This window comes from Falco punctatus (genome assembly GCF_963210335.1).
Source record: "Falco punctatus genome assembly, chromosome: 8".
NCBI lineage: Eukaryota > Metazoa > Chordata > Aves > Falconiformes > Falconidae > Falco > Falco punctatus.
The window spans coordinates 9,585,290-9,609,768 of NC_137588.1; the positions used below are offsets into that span (position 1 = coordinate 9,585,290).

The following is a 24,479-nucleotide window of genomic DNA, read 5'->3' on the forward strand; positions in this document are numbered from 1 at the left end:
TCCTTTGTATTTCTGATATCAAGTATAATATTGAAGATCATTGCCCTCAGCGGGCTGAGTCCCAGCCAGCTCCATCACCACCTCTTATTGCAACATCATAGGCTAGTTTCAGAAAGAGTGGGGGAAAGAAGAAAATCCACATAAAATGCAATCATAATTAGTCATGTAATTAATTTCTCCTCATTCACAAGTATGCCATATGGAAAAGTCCACCCCTAAGCTGAGCTAAAGAAAAGCTAAGGCAGAGTGTAGCTGAAGCAGGAAGATTTATACACAATTTTTTTCATTAAGTTATTTCAGATCTGAGTGTGGTCAAGCATTTATGCCATGAAGATCACTAAAGTTAGCAAGGACCATCCCCAATAATGCCATCAGAAGTCCAGTAACTTATAAACTCGTTCTTGGTAGTAGCTCTTCTTAAGCACCTCCCATCCAGTGCATGTCATACTGACAACAGATAGTACCACTTAAAAACAAAAGGTAAGATCTGTTTGTCTACGTTACATTTGCAATGCTAATTACTTGAAAAAAATAAAAGGAAAACCAAACAAAAATCTTCCATGAGTTGGGAACTTACTATCTCTGACTTTAGTCTTGTTTGCTGATACTGCTAAACTTTTCATAAACCCCTTCTATCATTATTAGCTATAATTTAAATAATTACTGGGCAGAAGAAAAAAAAATGCCCAACTATGGCTCTATAATCTAGTAATTAAATCCACCTTTAAGATGCTAAACAACCTGTTTCCAGCGTCTACGACTAATAACGCAGTCAAGTATTTTACATAAGGTGGAATAACACCACCAGGAGAGACTGAATGATACATCTGGAAATTAAACCACATTTTGATAAGGTCAGAAAAATCCACCCAAGCTTTTCCACAGACAGAAGTCCCAAATAAGTCCCATGCCCAACAGGCTATGAGTAAAACACAGGATATATTCTCCAATCACCATTGATTTCTGGAGTAATCTGGCTGTTTGACTTATTTCGTCGTGGTTATTATTTTTAGTTCACTCAAATGACTGACTGAATAGTTTGGACTAACCAATTCATTACTGTCTAGAAAAATGATGCAGGAACCTGGTGGATCATTTTATCCATTGCTGTTGCAGACAAGCACATCATTCAGCCTCACTCACTGATGTATCATGCGCCGTTTTAGGATTACTCAGGCGCTCTGGTTTAGCTTGCTTGGCAATTCTGGTATTAGCTAGAAAATGCTACGTCAGCATGAATCAAACACCCACAAAGCCAGGGTCCCGAAGATATTTACCTCAGACCGGGTCCCACACTGCACGGCTAGCAGTAACCGAATGAGCTACACCCCAGCAAGGCCAGGTTTGGTGAATGATACTGCACCGTTCCCCTCCGATGCAGTGCAGAAAATGCATTCCTTCCCACTACTCATCAAGTAAATGAAATACTGCTCCATAACAAATAGAAATTAATATGCTTGCATTTCTACAAGGTACCTATTCAGAACAGGCTTTGCCTTTTCAGCCTGTGCATGCGGATAGTGCCTGCTATGCCTCGCCCCCTGTCCCTAGGTAGGCGGCACAGGCACTCACTCCTCAAACAACAGGAATTGCAGTAGTCTCTTTTAGCTAGATATTTTCCCATCTTTAGCTAGGTGCGACTGCATCCTGTTGCGTTATGCCTCCTTGTGATCATCCATTCCAATTTGGTATCTCTGCTGCGTGCTAACTCCTGCAGAGAAAATTTTGGATTTTATCCAAATTATGGAAAAATTTGCCCATTTAGATTACCTGAAGCTGATAACCTTTCTACTGGAAAGTTCCCATCTGGCTAGAAATATTGCTACTGCATTTTTCAGGGATGAGATTCCTTTGCAAATAACCCAACATTATACACCAGAAACAAAAATGCAGAACTTCTTCAAATCTTCCTGAACAAAAAATGAGCTCTTATTCCAAATTACACACATAAATAGAATAGTGGTTAAATTTGTCTTTGGGAAGCTGCCAAAAATGGACAGTGTCAATGCATTCTTTTTCCTCTTGGAAATGAAAATACCTTATTTAATGGTACAAAAGAGAGATCTGTGAAATCACTATACAAATGGTATAGAATTCAATGGCAAAGTTTTCTGCCATTTGACTCAACATATTGATATTATGCATTCCACAGTATGTGGGTCATTATGACAAAATATCATACTATTATTTTTGTTTAATGATTCCTTAATTATCTAACATATTCTATTGAAGCATTATATTTCATGCACATAACATAAAAAATGTATACATAATTTGCAATATACCTATATATATTACATTATATGTTGTTGTATTATATAGTATCATATTGTACTACCTTTGAGTAAGAATGATTTCCCAAGCTAGGATCTAGGGCTATGCTGCCCCATGAATGCTTGTCTGTGCTTTGGAATTGAAGATTAATATTGGCTTTAAAACAAACGAAAAAATCTTTTACAACAGTGCCTCTTCAAATGAAAATGCATGTTCACTCATAATATTGCTGATGTGGTAATACATGGTCGATGATGAAAAATAACTGGTTAATTCAATGCTTTGTGCATAGTAAGCAGTCCTGTCAACACAATGAAGTTCTGAGGCAATTATAAGAAGACTTAATAAGACTGGTTATGAAACGCAACTACAGAATTAGAAAATAAAAGAACAAACATTAATGGAGAATAAACATCACTTGAACATACATTAAATTGCTAAGTCTTTTACCCTCAATGATCAGTTCTGTATTTTATGTAATATTTTTTCCATTAATCGTGAGTTTTGTTATTGGACATTTTTGATTCTATATAAATGGACCCTTAGGCTGAACTGCCAATCTAGTCCATGGAAAACGAGTGTATTGATCATTGGCACCACCAGGCATCTCTTATTTAAAATTAACACCTATGCTGTTTCACACATGCCATCTGACTTCAGAAGCAAAGGTTAGAGCTATTTCAGCATAAACGATATTTTAGGTAGAAAAAGTTGTTTTAGAATCCTACCAGAGTGATCAAAGATGACCTGTTTGGCAGGATGTGGGCCTGCATCTATGGATAAAATAGGGGCCGACTTCCGAATGTCCCAGAGCTTCATCATGCCAGAGGAGTCACAGGAAGCAATTGTATCACCCTGTAAACATTGGAAACAAAATAAAGGCATCACTTTTGTACTTCTACAAAGAAGAAAGCATATGACACAGGGCTGGATACCTGTTGATGCCACACATAGTAACTGTACGCATTTAAATAAATGTAAGTTATTAGAAGTGAGGTTATTACAGCCTCTTAACAACCATCTTGACTTGAATCACAACAATACAATACAACATTTTCAGGAGAAACTGTAAATAAAAAAAAAAAAGAGGGTACTTTGAATTCTGATACCAATGTCTGCTAAGAACATGGCTTGTGATTACAACTTTTCTTCTCACAGAGACACAGGAGTGGCCCTTTAGCTCTGATTTTTGTCTACTCATGTTTTCAATGGAAAGTATGAGATTAGAGCAGAACAGACACTCTTTCATTGCTATATATTCACTAATAGCCATGCTAAGGACAATCTCATTACAGTGAGTCAGAAGCACACAGGAACTATCTATGCAAGGAAAGATAGCAGGACCATGTCTGCCATGCCTCTCTTCAATATTAACTAAAAAAACCAAAAAACCCAACCCAACCCAACCAACAAAAAAATTAACCTAAAAAGGTGACAGAAGTACTTTGAATATGTAGCATATGAACAAATGTAAACATCAAAGAAGGCAGGGTAAAAGTATGTCCATACATAACTTTGCTTAGCTAGTTTCTGCCACCATTACAGGAAGAACCCCCCAGCTACCCATGTAGAAACATTTACCTTTCATTCTAACCTCCTAAATAAAGATTCAAAATCCCAAAACCAGCTCAGCTGGTGTGCATTCAAAGTTATCAAAGTCAATGTCTTTTCCAATTTATGCAAGAGTGTAAAATTAGATTAAGGGATACTGTTTTGAAGGAGAATCACAATGGTATGGAACTACAATGCAGATAAACATGGGCCAGATGCTGCATCCATTACTTTTTTTATATCAAATTAATCTTTACGTCTTTCACACAGACAATACCTACAAGAAAACGTATGGGGTTATTTAGCAAGTAGAATACTTAAGACCTCAAAATATCCATTGACTTCTCAAGTAAAAAGTAATGGCCTGCAAAACACTATCATGGTATATGTATAATGAAATCTTTAGGTTCATTTGGAGGAGATCTAGAATGTCAAAACTCCATTCTGACTTGTTACAGGGACTAATACAGAGTAACCCGAAGAAACAAAGCAATCATTGCTTGGAGAATCCAGCCAGCAATGTGTAAGCTCTCAGCACTCAGTGTTTTGCAAAAAGGCTCAGTAACTGTAACTACATCCCACCTCAACACAGTGGTGCTGAGCATTATGGAAAAGCTGTTTGTTTAGGTATCTTGCCAGCTGTACCCACCTAATTGTCTTGCATTTCATGCAGCATCTTTCATGAAGTTCAGCCTACACAAATAACAAGGTCAAGCAGGCCTTTCCGGAAACAAACACAACAAAACCACCAAACACAACAGCTACACTCTGAATAGTGTATGGCTTGAACTGGATCTCAATAAAGCAAATTTTTAGGGGGAAAAAAAAAAAAGCATCATCATGCATATGAGACTGGAAGAGCCACCAGATCCTGTCCCTTACTCTTACATGTGATGCTTTCATATACTTGCCATGATGAATGTACTGAATTCCAGAACATCAGCAGTTCCCACATTCATCCCGCTGCCGCTGATCTAGAACCTGCCTGCTCTTGTGTTTATAAAACTTTCAGCCCCTAAGTATAAAATGAGAGTTTAAAACTATTTGTTCACAACTGATCTATATCCTTAATGTTAAATATAAGGGTTTGTTTGTGGTTTTTTTTTTCCTCAGAAATACTTCTCCTCTTCTGCCCTGTGTCTGACGCATTTCACTTACAGGATCATTCAAATTCCCCCTTGGACACAATTTTTCATGCTAAATAGCTAAAAGCTCTTCTTTCTCTCCTCCCCACCCTTTTCAGATAGCATGGAGTCAGGATTAACTATGAATGTACCCATCACTGATTTTTATAAAGCAACTTTTGCTTTTTTGCTATTGGGCAACCAATTTTGGAAGCTCACTCTGAGATCCCTGTAACCTTTCAGAGGGACCTCTCTTTAAGTCAATAAATTCTCCCTAATTACAGCAAGTAATTAAGTAACTCAGCAGTTTTGAACTAGATCAATGGGCAGCCCATTTGCTTAAGACTGCACATAAACTGCTCAGTGTAGTTGCAGAAGACACTCTGTGACTCCTCCTTATGTCGTCAACAGTTGTGTCCATGGATTTTCAATACGATATTTCTCTCTTAAGTAACAGCATGGTCCAGCTAATAAATCATATTAGCATCAAGAATGCTTCACTGAAATAGATATTAAGCAAACATTGATCAGAGACAATCCCCGCCACAAAGTGACTGCAACTGTAGAACTGACTTTGACATTCCCACTCGCCCCGATTAAGAGGTGGTTACTAGTTGAGTAATTATGAGGAGAAAGATCTAATCTAATTTTATTACACATTCTTCCTTCTATGAATTAATTTTGCTACAGTAGTTGGCACACCACAAGAGAAGATCCACACCTCACCCTCTTTTAATCCTCCATCCAATTTTCTGTCATACCTATTTCTTCCCATTTCTACTACAGATCCCCAAGAAAAACAAGGGTAAACAACCCTCCCCTCCCACGGGAATCTACACAATTTAATCGTTACTATGTATCAGATACATTGAACCACCGAACTTACTATTTAAGCTCCCTTAGAATTACAAGGTGATTCGTGACTACACCAGAAAGGATGAGCCTCCCCCCCACCCCGATCCTTGCAGGTACTATTTGATCAGCAGCAGTGCTCTAGAAACCCGGTCCGGGAGCATCACCCTGCTGTGCTAGCTGCTGTATAAACAAGCCAGAGAAGATGGTCCTGCTCCAAAGGGTTTACAATCTTAGCAGCAAGATCAACCACTTCTTGCTGTCAAAATTCTGCAGACTTTTTAACAATTTCCTCTCAGATGCCTGGTATAAACATATTGTGCATAAAACGTAACGCCCAGTAGTGTATTTCACCTGATTTCCATGAAAAGGCAATAGACCTCATCTGCAAACAGAAGTAAGAAAACAGGGTCCTGATGGTAACATGTCAACATAAGCAAACAGTTATTTTATCAGCCTCAGCATACTCTGTCTACATACTTATTATTAAATGCACTAATTATTATTGATACCTAGGCAGCTGTTACACTAAACCCAGGATTTTGTTAATGAGCCAGCTACTACATTTCATCACATCTTTGCTTGGTGTCATCTCTATTACATACCTTTTCTAAATCAAGTGAGCTGGAGATGTGGGATAAAAAAATTTCAGTAGCAAGAAATAAACCAGGAATGTAATCAAGCTTAAGGATAAACTGAAGCTACATGCCATTCAAAGTAAAAGAAAGGGATAAGTCATATGTTAAACAAAGTCATTTGCAACTGGCCAAGGGCCATTCTCAAAAGCTTTAAAGCTTAATCGCTTTGAATTCTCCCATGAGCTTTTGGATTTTTCCTTCCTTTCACAGTAACTATTTCAGTTGTTCATGGAAAAGCCCTCCTAATTTTCCTAATTCCCCTAATTTTGCTGAGCTCACTGCCCGTGATGAGCTTCCTATCAGCCAGCCCATCCCGTGGAGGTGCTTCCTTGGTGAAGTTCCTTTTCTGAACAAAAGGGTTTTCTGGTGCTTAAGGAAACCCTTACTAGGACATACAAAGTGCTGGTAACTTGAATTAACCCTTAAAACTTCATTTGCTGATGCATTCTCGAAGTCAAACCACCAACACCACATTCAATTCCATCAACCACCCAGTATCAAAAGGAGGAGACAGTAAGATAAAGGAGAAAATGTGCCAAAGCAGGCTCCTATTGTACTGGTTTTCATTTACACTACATTTTATGCTGCAGCAGCCACAGCTCAGTTCTGTTACTTCCTCTAATCAAAGACCATGTAGAATGATTCATAAAACCGGAAAGACTTGCTTCCTATTCTATATAATCAAGTTGATGCTTTTTTGTGTGTGCACGCTGAAGTAATTAAAGAATTTATACAAGGATTCAATTAGTCTGGATTCAACAAATGGTTCCATTCCAGGCTCCGCTTAAAGGACTTTGCAAGTCCTTTAATTGCCTTTAAAGTTCCACCCTCCACTCTTTGCCTTCCCTGCTGTCTTAACGAACATCTTTATATTACAGAAGATCTCCCATTAGTATGGGTATGCGCAGCTCCATATGCATCACAATCCCAATCTGAATTGGCACTTTCAAATCATTGTAACGCAATTAATAACATCAGGATTTAACAGATTTATAACATTTCCAGGAAGTTTTAAAAATCAGTTTCCTTCTTTCCTTTTTTAAAAATATTTTTTTTCTTGTGAAAATTAATAATGATTAACAATGGGACTGATCACTAGGTATACTTTAGGCAAATATTTCCGGAAAATCATTGTTTCACACCACGCATAGGAATAAAAATCTGAATAATTTTGTCTCTTGCTTATGAACTTACCTCTGGATTTATTGCTGAAAGATCAATAATATATGAGCTGCAACAAGCAGCTTTATCTAATTTAGACTGTGATAAACTACTTCCAGGAGTATCCTCTTCAAAGTTTAATTCTGAAGGCAGGTCAGAAGTTCTTTCATTACTTTTTGCAAATATTTTTAAAAAGACAAAATAGCGAGTGAATGGGCAACTCATTTGCACTGTGACAAGTTCATATCAAGTCAGTCAAGTTTACCGATTTGCAAGTCAGTTTTTAAAGAAGCTGTAGCTATATGAAGTGTATTTTAAGGGACACTTACAATGACTAGACTAAGATTTTCATCAACCTCAGTGGAAACAGATTGAAGCTCTAGGCATCTTGAAAGAAGCTTGATAATTATTTTCCATTTCCATTACTATCGGGAATCTGGTTGACCTCTGGCATAAAAAAGGGCTGATGAGGTTGTTACTGGTCTTGCCAGACTTGTTACTGTTATGAGTCTCTGAACTAAGTAAAAAGAGTTCTGTGTAAATAAAGCATGGTGGAAACTCCTTGCCATTAAGTGCCAGTAGACAAAGTGGCCGCATGAGGAACAGCTTCAGCTACTTCCAACTGAGACAGACTCAAATAATCTGCATCTCTAAGAAGCTCCCTGTGGGACACATCCTAAGCCACTTAACTCTACCACCATTTTATACGTGTTAAAGGGAATATTTTTAAGAAGAGGAATCATTACCTCCCACATTTACAGCATGAAGCACATCAGAAACCTGATGAGAGTTATTACCTCCGGCCTTGTTGTAATGCAAAAACTAACTACACTCAGAAAAAATAACAGGGCACGAACAGACAGCAGACAGAGTCCCATCCCTGTGTCACCCCATCCCGCAGGGTAGAATTGGGTTTTCTGAGCAGCAGCGAGCAAGGGCAGAGGGATCTCATGAGAATCCAAGCAGGGGCGGATGAATCTGCTGCAGTTGTTGCAGGGAAAAAGATTTTAATGCCCAATTAAGCCAAATGAATTATGTAAAATATGTTAAAGATGGAGGAAAAATGCAGATGTATTCCATTATTAGACTGATGACTAATCAATCACAACCCATTTTCGAAATATCAGACTTAAGTCATCCCAGTTTCAAATTAAACTAGCAACTTCATAGAAAGACATGGAATTACTTAGCCCAGCAAAAATACACAGCGACATTGATTACCACTTTGAAAATGTAGTGGTCTATTTTTAATAATTATTTTCATCAAGAGTCAGGGAAAAGGGGTGATTAAGGGTTATTTGCAGGCAGCGCCAGTGTTTTCCCATCTGCATTTTTACTAGTTTTTCCCTTTTACAGTTTCAACTTCTGCATTGTAATCAAAGTGACAAAGGATCATTTACATTTCAAAGCAACTGAACACCCAGAGCTCAAGCAACTGGTGTGTGGTCCTTACTCCCTGTGAGATTTTATACAGATTTGAATAGACATGAACTTGTGAGAAGTCAGCTCTTCTGCAGGTGAAGCGAATCCAAGATATTGACACAGCAAGAATCATCTCTCAGAGCTTCACTGTTGGTTCTTACAGAAGAACTTTATTAGCAGCTGTCAATGAACCACTCCTAATTTTGCACAGTGTAGAACTGGTACACTTTGCTCTAAGAATTTTTCTGTTGTTGCTGTACCTATTGTGATTACTGGTCTATTGTAACCCTTTGATATTATGGTTCAATGTGCAGGTTTTGAGGTCGTACTGACCATGCGTGCTCTGGAGCAAAATCATCCTCCTACCCTAATCCAGCTCTACATGCACTGTGGACATCTGAACAAACAGGCAATACAATATCTATTATTAAAAAACATTATGGATTCAAAACTACAAAAATCCGTTACAGGCTCTTAAGAATATCAGCACTTACCCTGCTAGCTCAAAGGAGATGCCTCAGGATAACTCATGTTTTATGCCTGTGGGAAGCAGGGATCATTCCTGTCCCAGCTCCAAATCTTTTGCCTGCTCTTTTTCCTTCAGGCACCCCAACAGCTGAGGTTCATAATGAATATGGTAATTCAAAACATACTTTAGAAACCTAATAGGGGAATTCTGTGTCAGCACTTTCTCACACATGATGCTGCAGTCCAGAGCACCGACATACTGAACACTTATTGTAACGAAGGTGAAAGAACGTTAACTCACCAGAAGTGCTGTAAAAAAGTAGGGTTCTTCAAATTAGCCACTCTAAATTATGGTCCAGAATTAAATGCTTTGCAATTACTGCTGGGACCAGACCAGCTTTAGCTAAGACATCAGGACTGTCTGCAGGCACTCAGAAGCATGCAGTTAGAGATGGCAAGTTCTAGTGAGATACGGAAAGGAGAGCGATACACGCAAAGAAGCACTGACTGAGGGATGAGTGCTGTTAATGCAAACAACCAAACAGAGCAAAGGGAAAAACCAGACAGTCCTCAGGAGAAGTTTTGAGAAGGGAAATTTATTACAGAAGCACAGAGGCACATAGATGCCTCTTTAATGTGATTAGTGACCAAAAGTCTATTACTATTAGAAAGTGCAGGAGAAACAAGTATATCGGGAGGTGGAAAAAACCTGTGGATGAGACATCTGCGCTGATAAATGAACAGGTATGCGGGCCATCGCATGTCAAGAAACTTAAAGATATCAAGACAGGATTTTTTTACTACTTCTTTTTCTCAGTGATGATTTTGATCAAGATGAAGAGTATCCTAAAACGATATTATTTCTAGGTTATTCATTTTATCCTTTCAGAGCATATGGAGGCTCATAAAGAACACCTCTTTGTGTCCTCCAAAGGAGGAGCTCCATTAAAAGTAACCAGTGCAGATGGCAGAACTTTGTTGCAGCAGAATTTCCAGTTCTACCGACTTTCAGAAATAAGGATGGTTCATGGGTCTCTTGTTTGTTTACATGCACTCTGCAGGCTTTCCTCTTGCTGTGTGAAACAGAGGGAATCTCTCTTCCCTTTGCCACATCAAGTAGCAGGAAGTGCCTTGTGGTGCTTGAGGAGAACAACACATGCTAGGCTTGCAGAAGTGCTTTGCATAAATTTACATATGAAACCCAAGATCACTGCACTCCCTGCAGAGTTACTGCTAGCCATAGTTGACATTACACTTGAAACAGTACTGCAAAGAGAGCAATATCTTTTGCAGAGAGGTTTAAAATAATCAATTTTGTTTTTCCTTTCTAACCATCAAAGAAATGCCTTTGAATTCTGGGAGCTGTGCAGTGAGAGGAGGCCATGAATGATAATTGCCATTACCGGCTTTTTTCTGTATTTTGAGAGACACCACAACTAAAGTGAAGTCAGGTGCCATCATTACCTGATTAGACACTCCTGAGAGCAATAAGCATAACAAATTCCTAGGGTACGCCATGTTCATGTACCGGGATTTTATTGTCATTTGGTTCCTTAAAGTCTAAATAAATACATTTTTAAAAACTGGATGGCATCCACTGCAATAATGTTAAAATATAAATGTAATACATACTTTCATAAATTCATAAATTAGTGTTAGTAGCAACAGATCTATTGCCAAAAAGCAAAATTGTCCATTTTAAAATGCAGAACATCCAAGTCCATGAAAGAAAATTATGTCAGTAAATTCCATGTGCTTTTTCTTAAACAGGCACTACCAAAGGAACATGTGAAAAAAAAAAAAGTCCAACTTAATATTTGGCTTTTTATCTTGTCTTTAGGCATTTTTTAAGGAAAACTAAATGCATAAAGAAGAAATATCAACAATATATAAAATGTATTCACAAAAGCTTGCCCAGTTATGAACTATGGTAAGTGTTTCAATGTTTCTCACAGTTTCAAGGTATTTCAGGTGAAAGAATGGTCAGTTCAACAAATCTCATCCCATTATTTTGAGAACCAGCTCAAAAAACCCAGCTAAATATTTGTGGTGGGTTGACTCTGGCTGGAGGCCAGGTGCCCACCAAAGCTGCTCTGTCATTCCCAGTCCTCAGCTGGGCAGGGGAGAGAAAATACAATAAAAGGCTCATGGATTAACATAAGGATAGGGAGAGCACTCAGCAATTACCATCACAGGCAAAACAGACTCGAGTTGGGGAAAAAAAATAATGTAATATATTGCCAATCAAATCAGAGTAGGGTAATGAGAAAATAAAAACAAGTCTTAAAACTCCTTCTCCCCAACCTCACCTTCTTCCCAGGATTAACTTCACTCCCAAATTTTCTCCCTCCTCCCAGTCAGCAGCCCAGCAGTGCAGGGGGACAGGTTATGGGGTTGTGGTCAGTTCACCACGTGCTGTTTCTGCCCCTACTTCCTCCTCAGGGAAAGGGTCCTGACACTCTGCCCTGCCCCAGTGTGGGGTCCCTCCCACAGGAGACTGCTCTCTATGAACTTCTCCAATGTGAGTCTTTCCCACAGGCTGCAATTCTTCACAAACTACTCCAGTGTGGGTCCCTTCCACAGGGCGCAGTCCTTCAGGAGCAGCTTGCTCCAGCCTGGGCTCCTCTCTCTGTAGAGCCACAGGTCCTGCCAGGAGCCTGCTCCAGTGTGGGCTTCCCACGGGGTCACAGCCTCCTCTGGGCACTCACCTGCTCCTGTGGGGGGTCCTCCAGGTGGATATCTGCTTCACTGTGGGCCTGCATGGGCTGCTGGGGGACAACCTGCCTCACCACCAGCTCCACCACAGGCTGCTGGGGAATCTCTGCTCCAGTGCCTGGAGCACCTTCTGCCTCCACCACTGACCTGGGGGTCTTCTGCAGAGCTGTTGCTCTCACATAGTCTCAACTCCTCTCTCCAGATGCAGATTTTTTTCCTGTTCTTGAATACGTTATCCCAGAGGCACTGCCACTGTCATTGATGGGGTCAGCCTTGGCCAGCGGTGGGTCTGTCTTGGAGCTGGCTGGCATTGGTTCCATCAGATATAGGGGAAGCTTCTAGCAGCTTCACACAGAAGCCACCCTTGTAGCCCCTCCACTACCAAAACCTTGACACGCAAACCCAATACAATATCAAAATGGAGTTTTAATCTGCATTCCTATACTTGATGGACTTCAGCTGTGTATTCTTGGTTATTTTCAGATTAAATCCATCTGATATTTGAGTACCTTCTAACAGTGATATTTACGCAACTACAGAAGAATTCCATTTTCATAACAGAGAGGCCTTTCCAAACTTGGCCCTACTTTCACTCTTGCATAAATTCATTTAAAATCCAACTTTGTATTGCATAAAGCCATATGCTACGCAACCACATATATACACTGCTTCCCTTTGGCTGTGACTTGGTAAGTGGTAAATGAGAGTTCTTTTACCAAACACAAATCATCAGTCTAAACTAAACGCAATTCTCTAACCCAAATTTAGTTTAAGCCCTTTTGAAGAGTCAACTTTGCACAAAAATGCTTTTCGTTGAAAGAGCTGTTACCTGTGTGCTTGTAAGCTATGCAAAACCATTCCGATAGCATCTATCAGGTTATCTGGCTAATATAATGTGAGCTCCCATCCACACCTGACCACAGCAAACTGGGAGTACTGGGTGAGCTGGAGGTAGGCAGATTCAGCGTGAGCAGCCATGTCTGGAGCCCTGGACTCACAACTCAGCACACAGTGTATGCAATGATTCCCATTCAAGTCAGTGATAACAATACCAGGGCAGATAAAAATTTCACAATTTACCAAGAAAATTACTGTCACATGAGAGAGTTACAGGATAGAGGGCAGGGATGGTATGATGCTTTCTCATGTATTTTAAAACATAATTTCCTGTGAAATATCACATAGAGAGGCAAGTTTGGCTGTATTGCAGGTGGGAAATTGAATTTAAAAGAATCTAGATGGATCTTTGCATTGTGATTTTGTTTGTTTTGCAAAATAACAGGTTTAAAGAACAGCTGTTAAAATAAAAAATTAATTATGCTGGGGTCTGGACCCACAGTGTGCATCTGCCACAGGAAAATCTGGCATGCTGGGCTAGGAGATGCAATTTAAAAAAATCCTTATTCCTTAGGATACACAAATTAATTCTTCTCCTCCAAGAAAGAAGGGCAAAGTTTCCACACCGCTAGCTGTTTTGCATGCTAAACAGCGCTTGCTTCATGTATTGTATACAAAGAGGGTCACATTCACTGCAGAACACAGAATTAAGCAAACAAAATCACATTAAAGGAGATAATCTCTTTTTCTTTCAGTTATGAGCAAATGGATGTTACAGTATGCTTATATTTGTAAATATAAAGTCTGAAAACAAAAGAAAATACTGTATGGTCATTTAATTATCATTTTCTGCTGAGTATCTCTGAAAACATAAAAGAAAATACTATATGGTCAGTTAATTACCGGTTTCTGTTGAGAATCTTTCCAAGGGTCAATCTGACCAAAAACATAACAGATTTTTAAAAATTACTGAAAAGTGAATTCTGTCAAAGCCAAAATGCTGCCACATTTTCTCTGCTTGTGCTTTACAGAGTTTTCTAAAATCCAAATGTCAATGCATTACCCCAAACTTTTATCACGAAGAGCTGAGACAAAGCTTCATCATATGCTAATACGTAAACAAGAGCAAAATATGACTAAATGCTTCAATTAGAAAAGTTGCAATATTTCATTTACTGCTGGTTCAAAACAAATGAATGAGACAGTATGATGGCAGACACCTGCTGTACTTCTTACCCCATATTCCTCATCTACACCATCTCTGTGTGGTCCACTTCTAGAGCACAGAAGTCTCAGTGATCATGACTAGAGACTTCTAGCCATCATGGTATAACCTGCCTGCTCCCAGGGTAGAGTAGCTGTCCCTCAGTTATTTCCCCTTTACAGAGCCCAGGTGCTAGCAGACACCGCATTAACCTGAGCTGTGTTTGCAGTCACTGCGAACCATGACCACGTAGAACTACTGGGATCCAGCAAAGATTACATACCGCAAAGAGGGGACTGAAAGGACTGACCAGGTAGGCATGCAATGCCTCTTAAAGAACCTGAGGCCTTAACGTAATTCCTGCAGACAGGCAGATATCATCCATCTTGTAATTCCTGGTGACAGAAAAGGCCAAAAGTGATGTCTCTACAAATATAACTATTCAGGAAAACTACATTCCCTTTTTTCCGTGGCAAAGCAAGAAAAGATAACATGAAGCAGGGTTTTTTTCAGCAATGATCAATGTTACAGTTAATATTCTTTGCTTTCCATTTCTTGATGGTTTCAAAATACTTTCCTAGAACCTACCATCAGGAAGAAGGACTAAATAAGGTCTTCTCAAATCTAAGCTTCTTCATCTTTGTTTGGGTGAATGTTACAAGATACTCTGTGATGTACTGAGAGTACCTGCTTGGTGACAACAAAGAGCACCAGGAGGGATTCCTGTATTTAAAAAAAAACAATAAAAAAAATATATATTTTAAATATCGATACTGTGTCAAGCAAAAGAAAGATATAAAATCTGAGGCTGGAGGAGAGAGGTCCTGTGGCAGAATGAGCTAACCTCACCTCTCATCATACAAAGTGTCGAACACTTGAGTTGATTTTTCTTGATCTGTGATTATTTTCAGAGGTAATATTGACAGGACTGGGTTTAAGATCTCAAACAAATAAATTACACTGGGGAGAAGAGAAATGCTAGTTAACTCCAAGTTTCTGAAGGCAACTTGAGCCTTGATTAAACAATCTTCAGGACTAACAGAGCATTTTTTTTCTTTTTTCTCAGAAGAAATTGGGAAATTGATCCAAAAATAATCCAGGAAACGAAATTCCTTTGAAATTGAGAAAGTGAAGGAACTGGATTTTGCCTGGTATAGAAGTGTAGAGGTAAACTCTAGCAGCACATGGTGCATTTGAGCACTGACACTGAAGGTTTCTCAGTCACCACATTCTGCTATGTGTGAAAGAGAAAAGGATTTTTCTCTGTCATTGACTTATCAAGGTGTATGACACCCATTACTAAGTTTTTCTTTGCAAATTATCTCTGACAAGAAACTAGAAATGGTGATGGGAACTGAATGACACAAACAAGGTATGACATTTAAAAATCAGGCTTGGATTTTCTTCAGTCCCATTGAAGCGCCTTTGCTAAGAGACCATCTTTTTTCTCAAGACACAGGAATACAACACCTTGTGAAAGCCATCCCCATACAAACCAATGCATCATGAATTTCCTTGGGCTTCTGAACATGGTCAGTTAAGGTCATACATAATGGATCTTCCTCACAGAAAGAGCTGGAGGAATGTTTTTACTTCTAGGATATCTGCTAGACACATTCTTGTCTATCCACCCTTCTGTATTAAAACTCTGATATCAGAATTGGATAGCAAGAATATTTAAACCGATCAAAATAAAGATGATCTACCTGATTTTTCTAGAGTGGTTTCAGAACATCTTATCTGCTCCACACATAATGCCTAAAACAGGCACATAGGTGCTAACTGTAGAAGTCTGTGAATAACAATAACATCAGAGATGATGGGAAGTGATTAAACAGTAGGCCTGGTCAAGGGAAGAGAGCATTCTAGGAGAATTACCTCCAAAAATTGGGAATAACATGAATATTTCAGAGAATGGATATGGAAGTAGATTCCAGCAGTTTTCTGAGAGTTTCGCTATTATCAGAAAGAGCTTTTTGCCAGAAAGTGAAATGAGGGCATTTTGATGCAGATTGTGAGTTTTGCCATGACACAGAGACAGAATAGATTTATTTTTTTACTTTTAACAACATTAGATGGGCTGAAAATGGTTAAGTAATGATACTAAAATCTGTATTTAAAATGTAATTCAGTTCTGTAATTATATTTCTTATGCATGGAGGCAGGAATAAACTAAAGGAAGAACCTATTAGCCCTTTTGCATGTATAATTGAACATGTTTGATATTACCAGGTAACCTTTGTAAGTAACTGGCTTTGAGTTTATGCAAAGAAGTGAACACTTTGAATACATAAATAACAATAAGAGCAGATAGGTTTTTGATTTTGTATTCTGTTCTTTTCTTGTTTGTGTCTGTTAGATGCAGTCAGACATCCCTGGCTTTATTTGGCCATCCATAGAAACATCTGAAAGATCTGACTTTTGCATCATTTGGGTGCAGTAATGAATAAGAACTGACATCAAATATCAATATTATTGGCCCAGCTAAATGGTAGCTGACATCCAACTGGACTGCTGAAGAGGTAAACAAAATTGAAATTTTGTTTTTGTTTAAAAACTGTCTGACATTATTCGTCCTTCAGTAAATCAATGGAAGAATGACCTAAATGCTGTTTGTATTTTGGCATGAAGAGGTAAAATTGGGCAGTTGCTATCAAGCACATTTTTTATAGCCTTTTAGGTTTTTCTAATACAAACTGTAATACCAAAAAAACTTTTTTAAGGAAACTTGGTAACCTCTTTAATTATTTCTTAACCTGCAAACATCATATAAACACAGCATGGCAGATACAAACACAGGTGAATGATAACCATACCCTTATTTGAACACACATAGATACACACACATAAGGGAGCAAATTTTATTCTACTTTAAATTCATAATGATTCATCCAAGCATCTATAGTCTTTAAACTTCATTAGTGTAGGTGATACGCCAAACTGGGAAAATGCTGTGCGAAGTATGTGCAAAACTTACTTCAAATGCTGTTTAGGCCATAGTTAGACTTTATATTACCTGCCAACATTCAAGAACCAATCACTAGCTCTGGTATGAACTCTACTGTATGAAATGACATTGTTTTCCCCTAGTTGTTGATCAAAAAGATGTACTAATGTGAAAATGTTAGGAGTTTAATTTTTTCATCTTTGCATGAATTATGCAGATGCATAGTATCCTCTCCATAATTACCCACAACACAGAAAGAGAGGGCCTGGGCTGACTTGGACATTCCTGCCTTGATGTCCAGAGGTAGGCACTTTGGTAGCAACGGGGCTCCCTCCACCACCTTTTGCCCACCATGAGCCTACGTTTGTGTAGTCATATGGAATCCAACAACTAAATGGGGTCATGTCAGATCCCAATAATATTGAAAAACTAGGGAAATTACTTTGCCTCTTAGGTGCAGTCTCACCTGGGTTTCCCTAGGGAGGGTATATTTGCTTTCCCAGGTAAGGTATGTTCACATGTATCTTTTACTGCATTCAGAGCTTTTGAAGAGAACTGGAGCACACACAGTAGCCTCTAAAAAAGCATCCTTACAAGCACATGCATATATTTCAACTCAGAGTCTTAGCCCTCAGTGGAAAAGAAACATCTAAAACATTTTTCTCTACAAAGTTAGATGTGTTATGGGGACATGGGAGTAACGCTAACTTCTAGGAGGAAAGACGCATTTTTCTATGTCCTCAATCCAAAACCAGCTATATGGCTTTTGCTTAAATTTTTTGCAAACTTTCCACAGGCAGAGAACCAACTTGGAAAACCACAGACTTTATACACTGCTGAAACTGTTATCTTTCAAGTCTTGACATAACCATGACTACAGAAGTTTCTGTCAGGGTAATATGACTACCTGCCAGATTCTCCAGAGAGCTCATGTCCCAGCAAGGCAGCCTCCAACAAATGGCCATGTTTCAGGCGCCAGACTGGCAGTTATGTTCCATAGAGAAATGGCTAATTATGGAATCTGAGCACTATTAATAGCTCTGGCTGTGAATGTTGCCCACTTAACAAAAAACTATTAACTACAGTTTCAGAAGCGTGGTATAGTAAATAACCCAGATTTCATCAGTTTCACAGAGTTTAATGAGGATTTTTTCAATTTGTATAAATGCATTATTCTTTTTTTCCCCTTCTGCCTCATGCAGTTCTCTTCCCCTAAAATAACCCTTAATTTTTGGACACCCTGCCTGGATAGCTCTCTGATCTAACTGGAAATTTTCTTCTTTGTTCTTGTATTTTCTTGACAGGACATTGTGTAATTAGAATTTCATGTCCTTTCAAAATGCCTTTGGGCACTAAGCAGCCTGAGACACAACAATCACCAGCCCACTGAAGTGACTTAGGAGCCTACTTAAACTGACCCATATCCTAAGTAAAAAAAAAAGTGACTCTCCTGGGACGTTTCATATTACAGCACTGAATCCATAGAGTCCGACCCTATAGACAAGGCTTCTGACAAGGCATGGAATCTGCAGACCCATGACATTAGGATATATATATAAAAAAAATAATAAATCCAGATCAGATTCTGTCAGCAGTCAGCCTTCAGTTTTGCCATTTCAGAGTTAAGAAACCAGACTTTTCCAACAAATCTTTGCCTGGCTGCAGAGCTTCTTTGGCCAGGTCTAACCATGAGGCTTTCTGTTGGCCACTCTGGAGGCGATGTTGCACCTTTGCCCAAATAGTCCCTGATCAATCTCCAAAATCTTCCCTGTGAAATTATTGCTGAAAATACTGTTTCTATAAAAAACTTTTTTCCTCATAAAACATGCATCTTTCAACAACAAAACTGTCACTCAGAACAATTTATTCAGCTTGCTTAGGGTGGAATATTTTAATTTCTTAGTGGGCAACCACTAGAGGGTAAAAAAATAGTTCTCTGGTGCTATATTTGGTTGGAATATAGCCCTTGCTTTGCTAGCCAGCCAATGTGACAACTGTAATTTGTACAACTCCTGACCAACTACTTAGTCTTTTCAGTAGTTTTCCAGTACATACAGAGTTAATTTATATAACTGCAATTACAGCTTCTGAAATTATATTCCTCAGTCAGTTTAATCAATGCTGCACTAGATGTTTCCATTTTTACTAATTCAATCACTGAGAATGTCAACCAATGATTTTAGTCTAGAGTTTAATGCCAACTATAATATTCTTTATCAAAATAACATGCTTATCTGGAAGATTATCAGCACACAGTCTTTCAGCTTCCTGTTAATCATTATAGGTCACATCAGAGCATGAGGTTCTTTGTAAATACTCCTGTTAAAAGCAGTGCAAAGTATTACTATGGTATTATCCTCATAATCCGTGCTACTGTTAAACACTCTTTGTTCTACACCACAGTGTTTCAAAATACTGAGGGGCAGATCGTGCCTTTCAAATATACAGATACATGCATGCAGCCAAGGAAGAATTAAGATGCCCTGGGAATTCCTATTTCCCTCCTTTACGTAAGCTTATCCCACACTTTCTGTTATGTCAGCCCCTAGGGTCTGTCCTATAAACACATAGGGTTGACATAAGCAGTCGGTAAAGCAGTAGCTGATACTGAACAAGAGGAGAATATTCACCATCTCCTACAGTAAAAAATAATACCTTGCTCTACTTGTAATGAAAGTGGCAGTGAGAGCACAGGGAGCAGGTATACCGCTGAGGTATTTTTTAGGAAAGATGGTCCCTGAGAGAAAAGAGTGCAAGTGGTAGCAGAAATCAGCACATGCCTCTCCACTTGCACACCAGTTTTAAAGAGCAATATGGCCAGGAGAACTACAAGAATCACAAATGTTCTGATCATTTCAGAATATTTCATATCACCTCAAAGAAACGTTTTGGAAAAATTACTTCCCTTCCAAAGTTAACATTCAGATCACAGTCTGTCACTGTGCTGCGTCTGGCTGAGCCCCATAGCAGCCCTCGCAGTGCTGTGCTTGTATCAGTAGCTACAAAGGTGGTGATAACCCACCAGTGTCTCGACTTCTGCTGAGCAGTGCTCATCAAGGCTGTCACTCCAACCATCTCCCCCTCTCACCAGTAGGCTGGGGGTGGGCAAGATCTAGGGAGGGGACATAGACAGGACAGCTGACCCAAAGTGACCAATGGGACATTCCTCACCATATGACGTCTGCTCAGATATAAAAGCTAAGAAAAAGGAGAAGGAAGGGGGGGGACGTCCTTATTTACAATGTTTGTCTTCCAGAGCAGCCACTACTTGTACTGAAGTCCTGCTTCCCACCAAACGTCGCCTGCTGATGGGAAGTAGAGGATAACATCTTTTCTTTTCCTTTGCCTCTGTACACGTAGCTTTTGCTATTGTTTCATTAAACTGACTTTATCTTGACCCACAATTCCCCCCCCCCCCATCTTATTTTCTCCCCCCCCCTTCTGCTGAAGAGGAGAGTGACAGAGAGGCTTGGTGGGCACCTGGCATCCAACCAAAGTCAACCCACCACAGTCACCAATCCCAAGCAGAATGATTCTTTTTAGACAACAACTAAAAAATTAACCATCCAGGAAAAAAAACCCAGCAAATTTAATTTAAGTAACTAAATGATCATTACAAAGGAGAATGGCTTAGATATGCAGTAATGAAAGGAGAAAGGAGGTAGGTGCAAGGAGGGGGCAGCTTTATTGTAACAGTATCTGGGACTCTGCTCTGGCTGGCAGGTGAATGTCACACTAAACTGCTCTAGAAGTCATTACTAATACTGAATTCAGCTACAGAGGTATCTATTTCACCAAGAAGCATGACAGTATTTACCAGAGCAAGGATCATGATGATTAGAAAAAAAAAAAAAAAAAAGCAAATTTGTATGCAGTTTACCTTCATGTTGAATGTAGCATGATTACAGGAATGCAGGTGACCATAGAATGTGTAAACACGGAGCCCCTAGGAATTAAACATAAAAAGAAAGCAATTAAATAGGTTATAGTGATATAAATTATTCTACACCCTTGTAAATAGACCTTGATTTTACGGCTATGTGCAAACCAAGGCACTCTGTGTGCTAAAAAACAGCTCCTGGTTGCTTGAAGAGGAACAGTTTTCTCGCAATTACTAAGGATATATCTATCTCCTTACTTCACATAATAGCTAGCAGGAAAGGTGCATTCAAACATCACAAAAGAAAGCCATCTCCCTTGCCAGAGGGTTTGAATTAAAAGGTGTAATCACTATGTCCATAACACTGAGCTCTTGCTCTTGGGCAGTGATTCAGTACCTGTCTCTTGATATTCCACACACACCGTTAAAGTCTTCCTTAAGGAATCACAAGCATGAAATCAAGATTAATTATCTTTTGTCATCTTCCACATTAGCCCGTAAGTGACCTACATAATGCAGTAACATATGTCAGATGTCATCACTGATATCTGACTTACTCTCCCAGTACAGGAGGCATCCAACCACAGTACCTCCTGCTAAAAAACCCAGTCTTCAAGATGGGACACTTTCAAGACCTCTAAAAATAGGTGTGCTTCTCTGTTTTCATAAAAAACACTGTCTTCATGTGTAACAGTAATAAAAATACTTTCTATTAAAAGTGAACACCAGCTTTGAACAGTGTAATCATATCCTGAAGAACAAGTTTTCACTCTAAGTTGACATTTTATTGAAAGACAATTTGTTGCACTTTCTGGAGAGATGAAAGAACCCAAACCCAAGATGTGAAATTCCTCTACGCATCCTCGTACTCTGTCTTTGTACTTATTCTAGCTTGAATCAATCTCTCAGGAGCAGGGGTAGCATAGGTTAATCCTACCTCTGTCATGCTTTTAGTGTTTATACCATCAGCTTAACTCCATTTTAATTCTCCCAAACCACCACCAGAAAAAAACAAAAAAAAATCATTCCTACTCTGACACAAGATATTTCAATTCTCTTTCTCACTGACAAAACCTCCTATATTTTTACCATCACCATGCTTTATCAGTATATTCTCACTGTTTGCAACGAGTCCTTTCAGGAAAGTAGTTAATGAGGTTTGACCACAAAGTAATTCTGAAGGGACAGTACTCAATAATATTGTGTAGTTCATATTACATCTCTGAACCATTTAGGAGAACTCAGTCCAACAAAACAGCCGTTAAAGGGGATTAGATAGCTGTTATAAATACCTCAGGGGTTAAGAGCAAAGAGGGAAAAGAGCTATTGAAGCTGAAGAGCAGTGTTGACACAGGAACATATAGGTATTCATTATCTACAGATAAATTTCAGCTGGAAATTAGAAAACAGTTGTCAAACAGTGAGGTATGAAAACTCCCCTCCACTCCAAGCAGTGGGGATAAAAAAAATCTCATTAATTGTAAGAAGCTGCTTGAAAAGTATGGAAAATGATTTTCTGCCTGTGATCTTTTGTCTGAACTTGGAGACTAAGGAGACTCTTTCCAGTCTTGTTCATGTGGCATTAGAATACAAAACACTGATAAAGCCCAGCATTTAATGCTTCACAGAATTCCTTTTATTTAAAAAAAAGTCACCAAAAAACAGGCAGCAGGCCAGTTTGGCAAGTGCTACTTTGTACCTTACTGTATTTTTCATTTACCTCTCTGTCTTGAAGTAGTCTCTCCTTCAAGGCCACATATGCTATTGAGATTAAACTAGGAAATTTGTATTATTCCCATGGAAGGATTGCAAGACAAACATAACAAGAAAAATAGGCTCTGGACTGTTAAAAGGAATCCACTATCTTTAAAGAGCAAGCACATCATCTGCTTTAAGCATGAAAAGGTTGCCAGACTGCAGTTCTTGAGTTCTCCATAGTTTGCAACAGATTTGCAAGGGGAAAAAGTGCTACAAAAAAAACACCCAAAAGCTTGCATATTTACATTATTTCTAAATTATATAATACAAACCAATAAATCCTGATAAAAATAAAATTTAAATTATTATTAGCCAATTATAAATTCACTGTTGGAATAGAACTGTCATTACACAAAATTCCCCAAGATTGACACAGAAATCAAATTTGATAAAGGTAACATAGTAGGCAACCAAGATAACCAAACATACATGAGCAGTCCAGCAAGAAAAAATTCCAGGGACATAAAATCTACTTTATGACCTAGCAGCAGTATCAGTTGTGCCCAGGCCATGATAACAAACCAAATAGTGCATGTTTTGCATGGTAAATGTAGCCCTTGTAAGAATTTTGCTTAGTGGGGCAGAGAATTTACCCCCAGACACTTTCAATTACCAATACATACACAGTAACTTTGCTAGCACAAAGAAGAAAAAGAAAAAAAAAAGAAAACCACATGGATGCCATGACACAAAATTAATATGAACTTTCCGATTTTCTTTCCATAAGTCACTTCAGTACAAAGCAACTGAAAAGGATTTTAATAATAGTAATAAAAATAATAATAAAAGCTAGACAAAGGCAATGGCTCTGTAAAGTGTTGCCCAATACTATCACTGAAAATTTCCAAAGTGCCACTTTATTTTTATTCAATGCATAGCTAGTGTTTTCTTTACCCACACCAGGAAATCTGAGTTCTGCAGACATAAATGCCATAAAAACAAAACTGGAAATCTTACTATTTAGCTGTAACACCCCAGCAAAATCAAACAGTCATATTCTCTGGATCAGAGCTCATGTTAAGACAGCACTGAGCTTTCAGCATCAAGAGCTCAGCAGTAAGTTAATGACACCCCTTTTGCACACGCATTCTGCTTTTCAGTCATTAATTATAAAATAATCTAGTGTAACACCACCAGGACCCCTGCTTCATTTGGTGTGGGACTGAACAGGGTGTCTATATACCAGGCATAATCTCCCTTGGAGTGAAGTTTGGAGCATCTCTTCTTCAGTGCAATTCCACTGGAGCATCTTGCAAATTGGTCCCTGGCTTACTAACAGCTTCTTGTCATCCAGGAACCAGCTGTATGCATCTGCCTTTTAAGTGAATTTTTTTAAGATTCAAGACTAGCCAGTGCAAACACCTGGGACTTGTATCACAAGGAAAAGAGCAGAGGAAAAAGGAGGATCTTGTCTTAATGCTAGGGGAGTTGTCAGTTTGGAAAATTATGCTTCTTTGCTGCTACCTTCAAGGTCTCACTGACAGAGACAACATTATCACAAGTCTAGAGTAGAAGAAACAACAAAACATCAGAATAGAACTCTGCAGCTGTAAAAAGGCCAATTCTTTCCATATTTAACCCATAGGGTTTATCCAGCCTCCTTGCATATGACTCTTGAGCAGTATAAAGGGCAGTAAATTACTGAGAA

At 38.8% G+C, this 24,479-nt stretch overlaps 1 protein-coding gene across 1 annotated transcript in view; it reads right to left on the minus strand.

The window, feature by feature from the left end:
* Positions 1-24,479, minus strand: part of SPAG16 (sperm associated antigen 16) — a 412,452-nt gene that overhangs the window by 103,730 nt on the left and 284,243 nt on the right. Inside the window, exons 14-15 of the mRNA XM_080399858.1 lie at positions 21,074-21,139; positions 3,003-3,129 (exon numbers count right to left, since the gene is read on the minus strand). Of these exons, the coding sequence (XP_080255984.1) occupies positions 3,003-3,129; positions 21,074-21,139 (193 nt within the window). The remainder of the gene's footprint in view (positions 1-3,002; positions 3,130-21,073; positions 21,140-24,479) is intronic.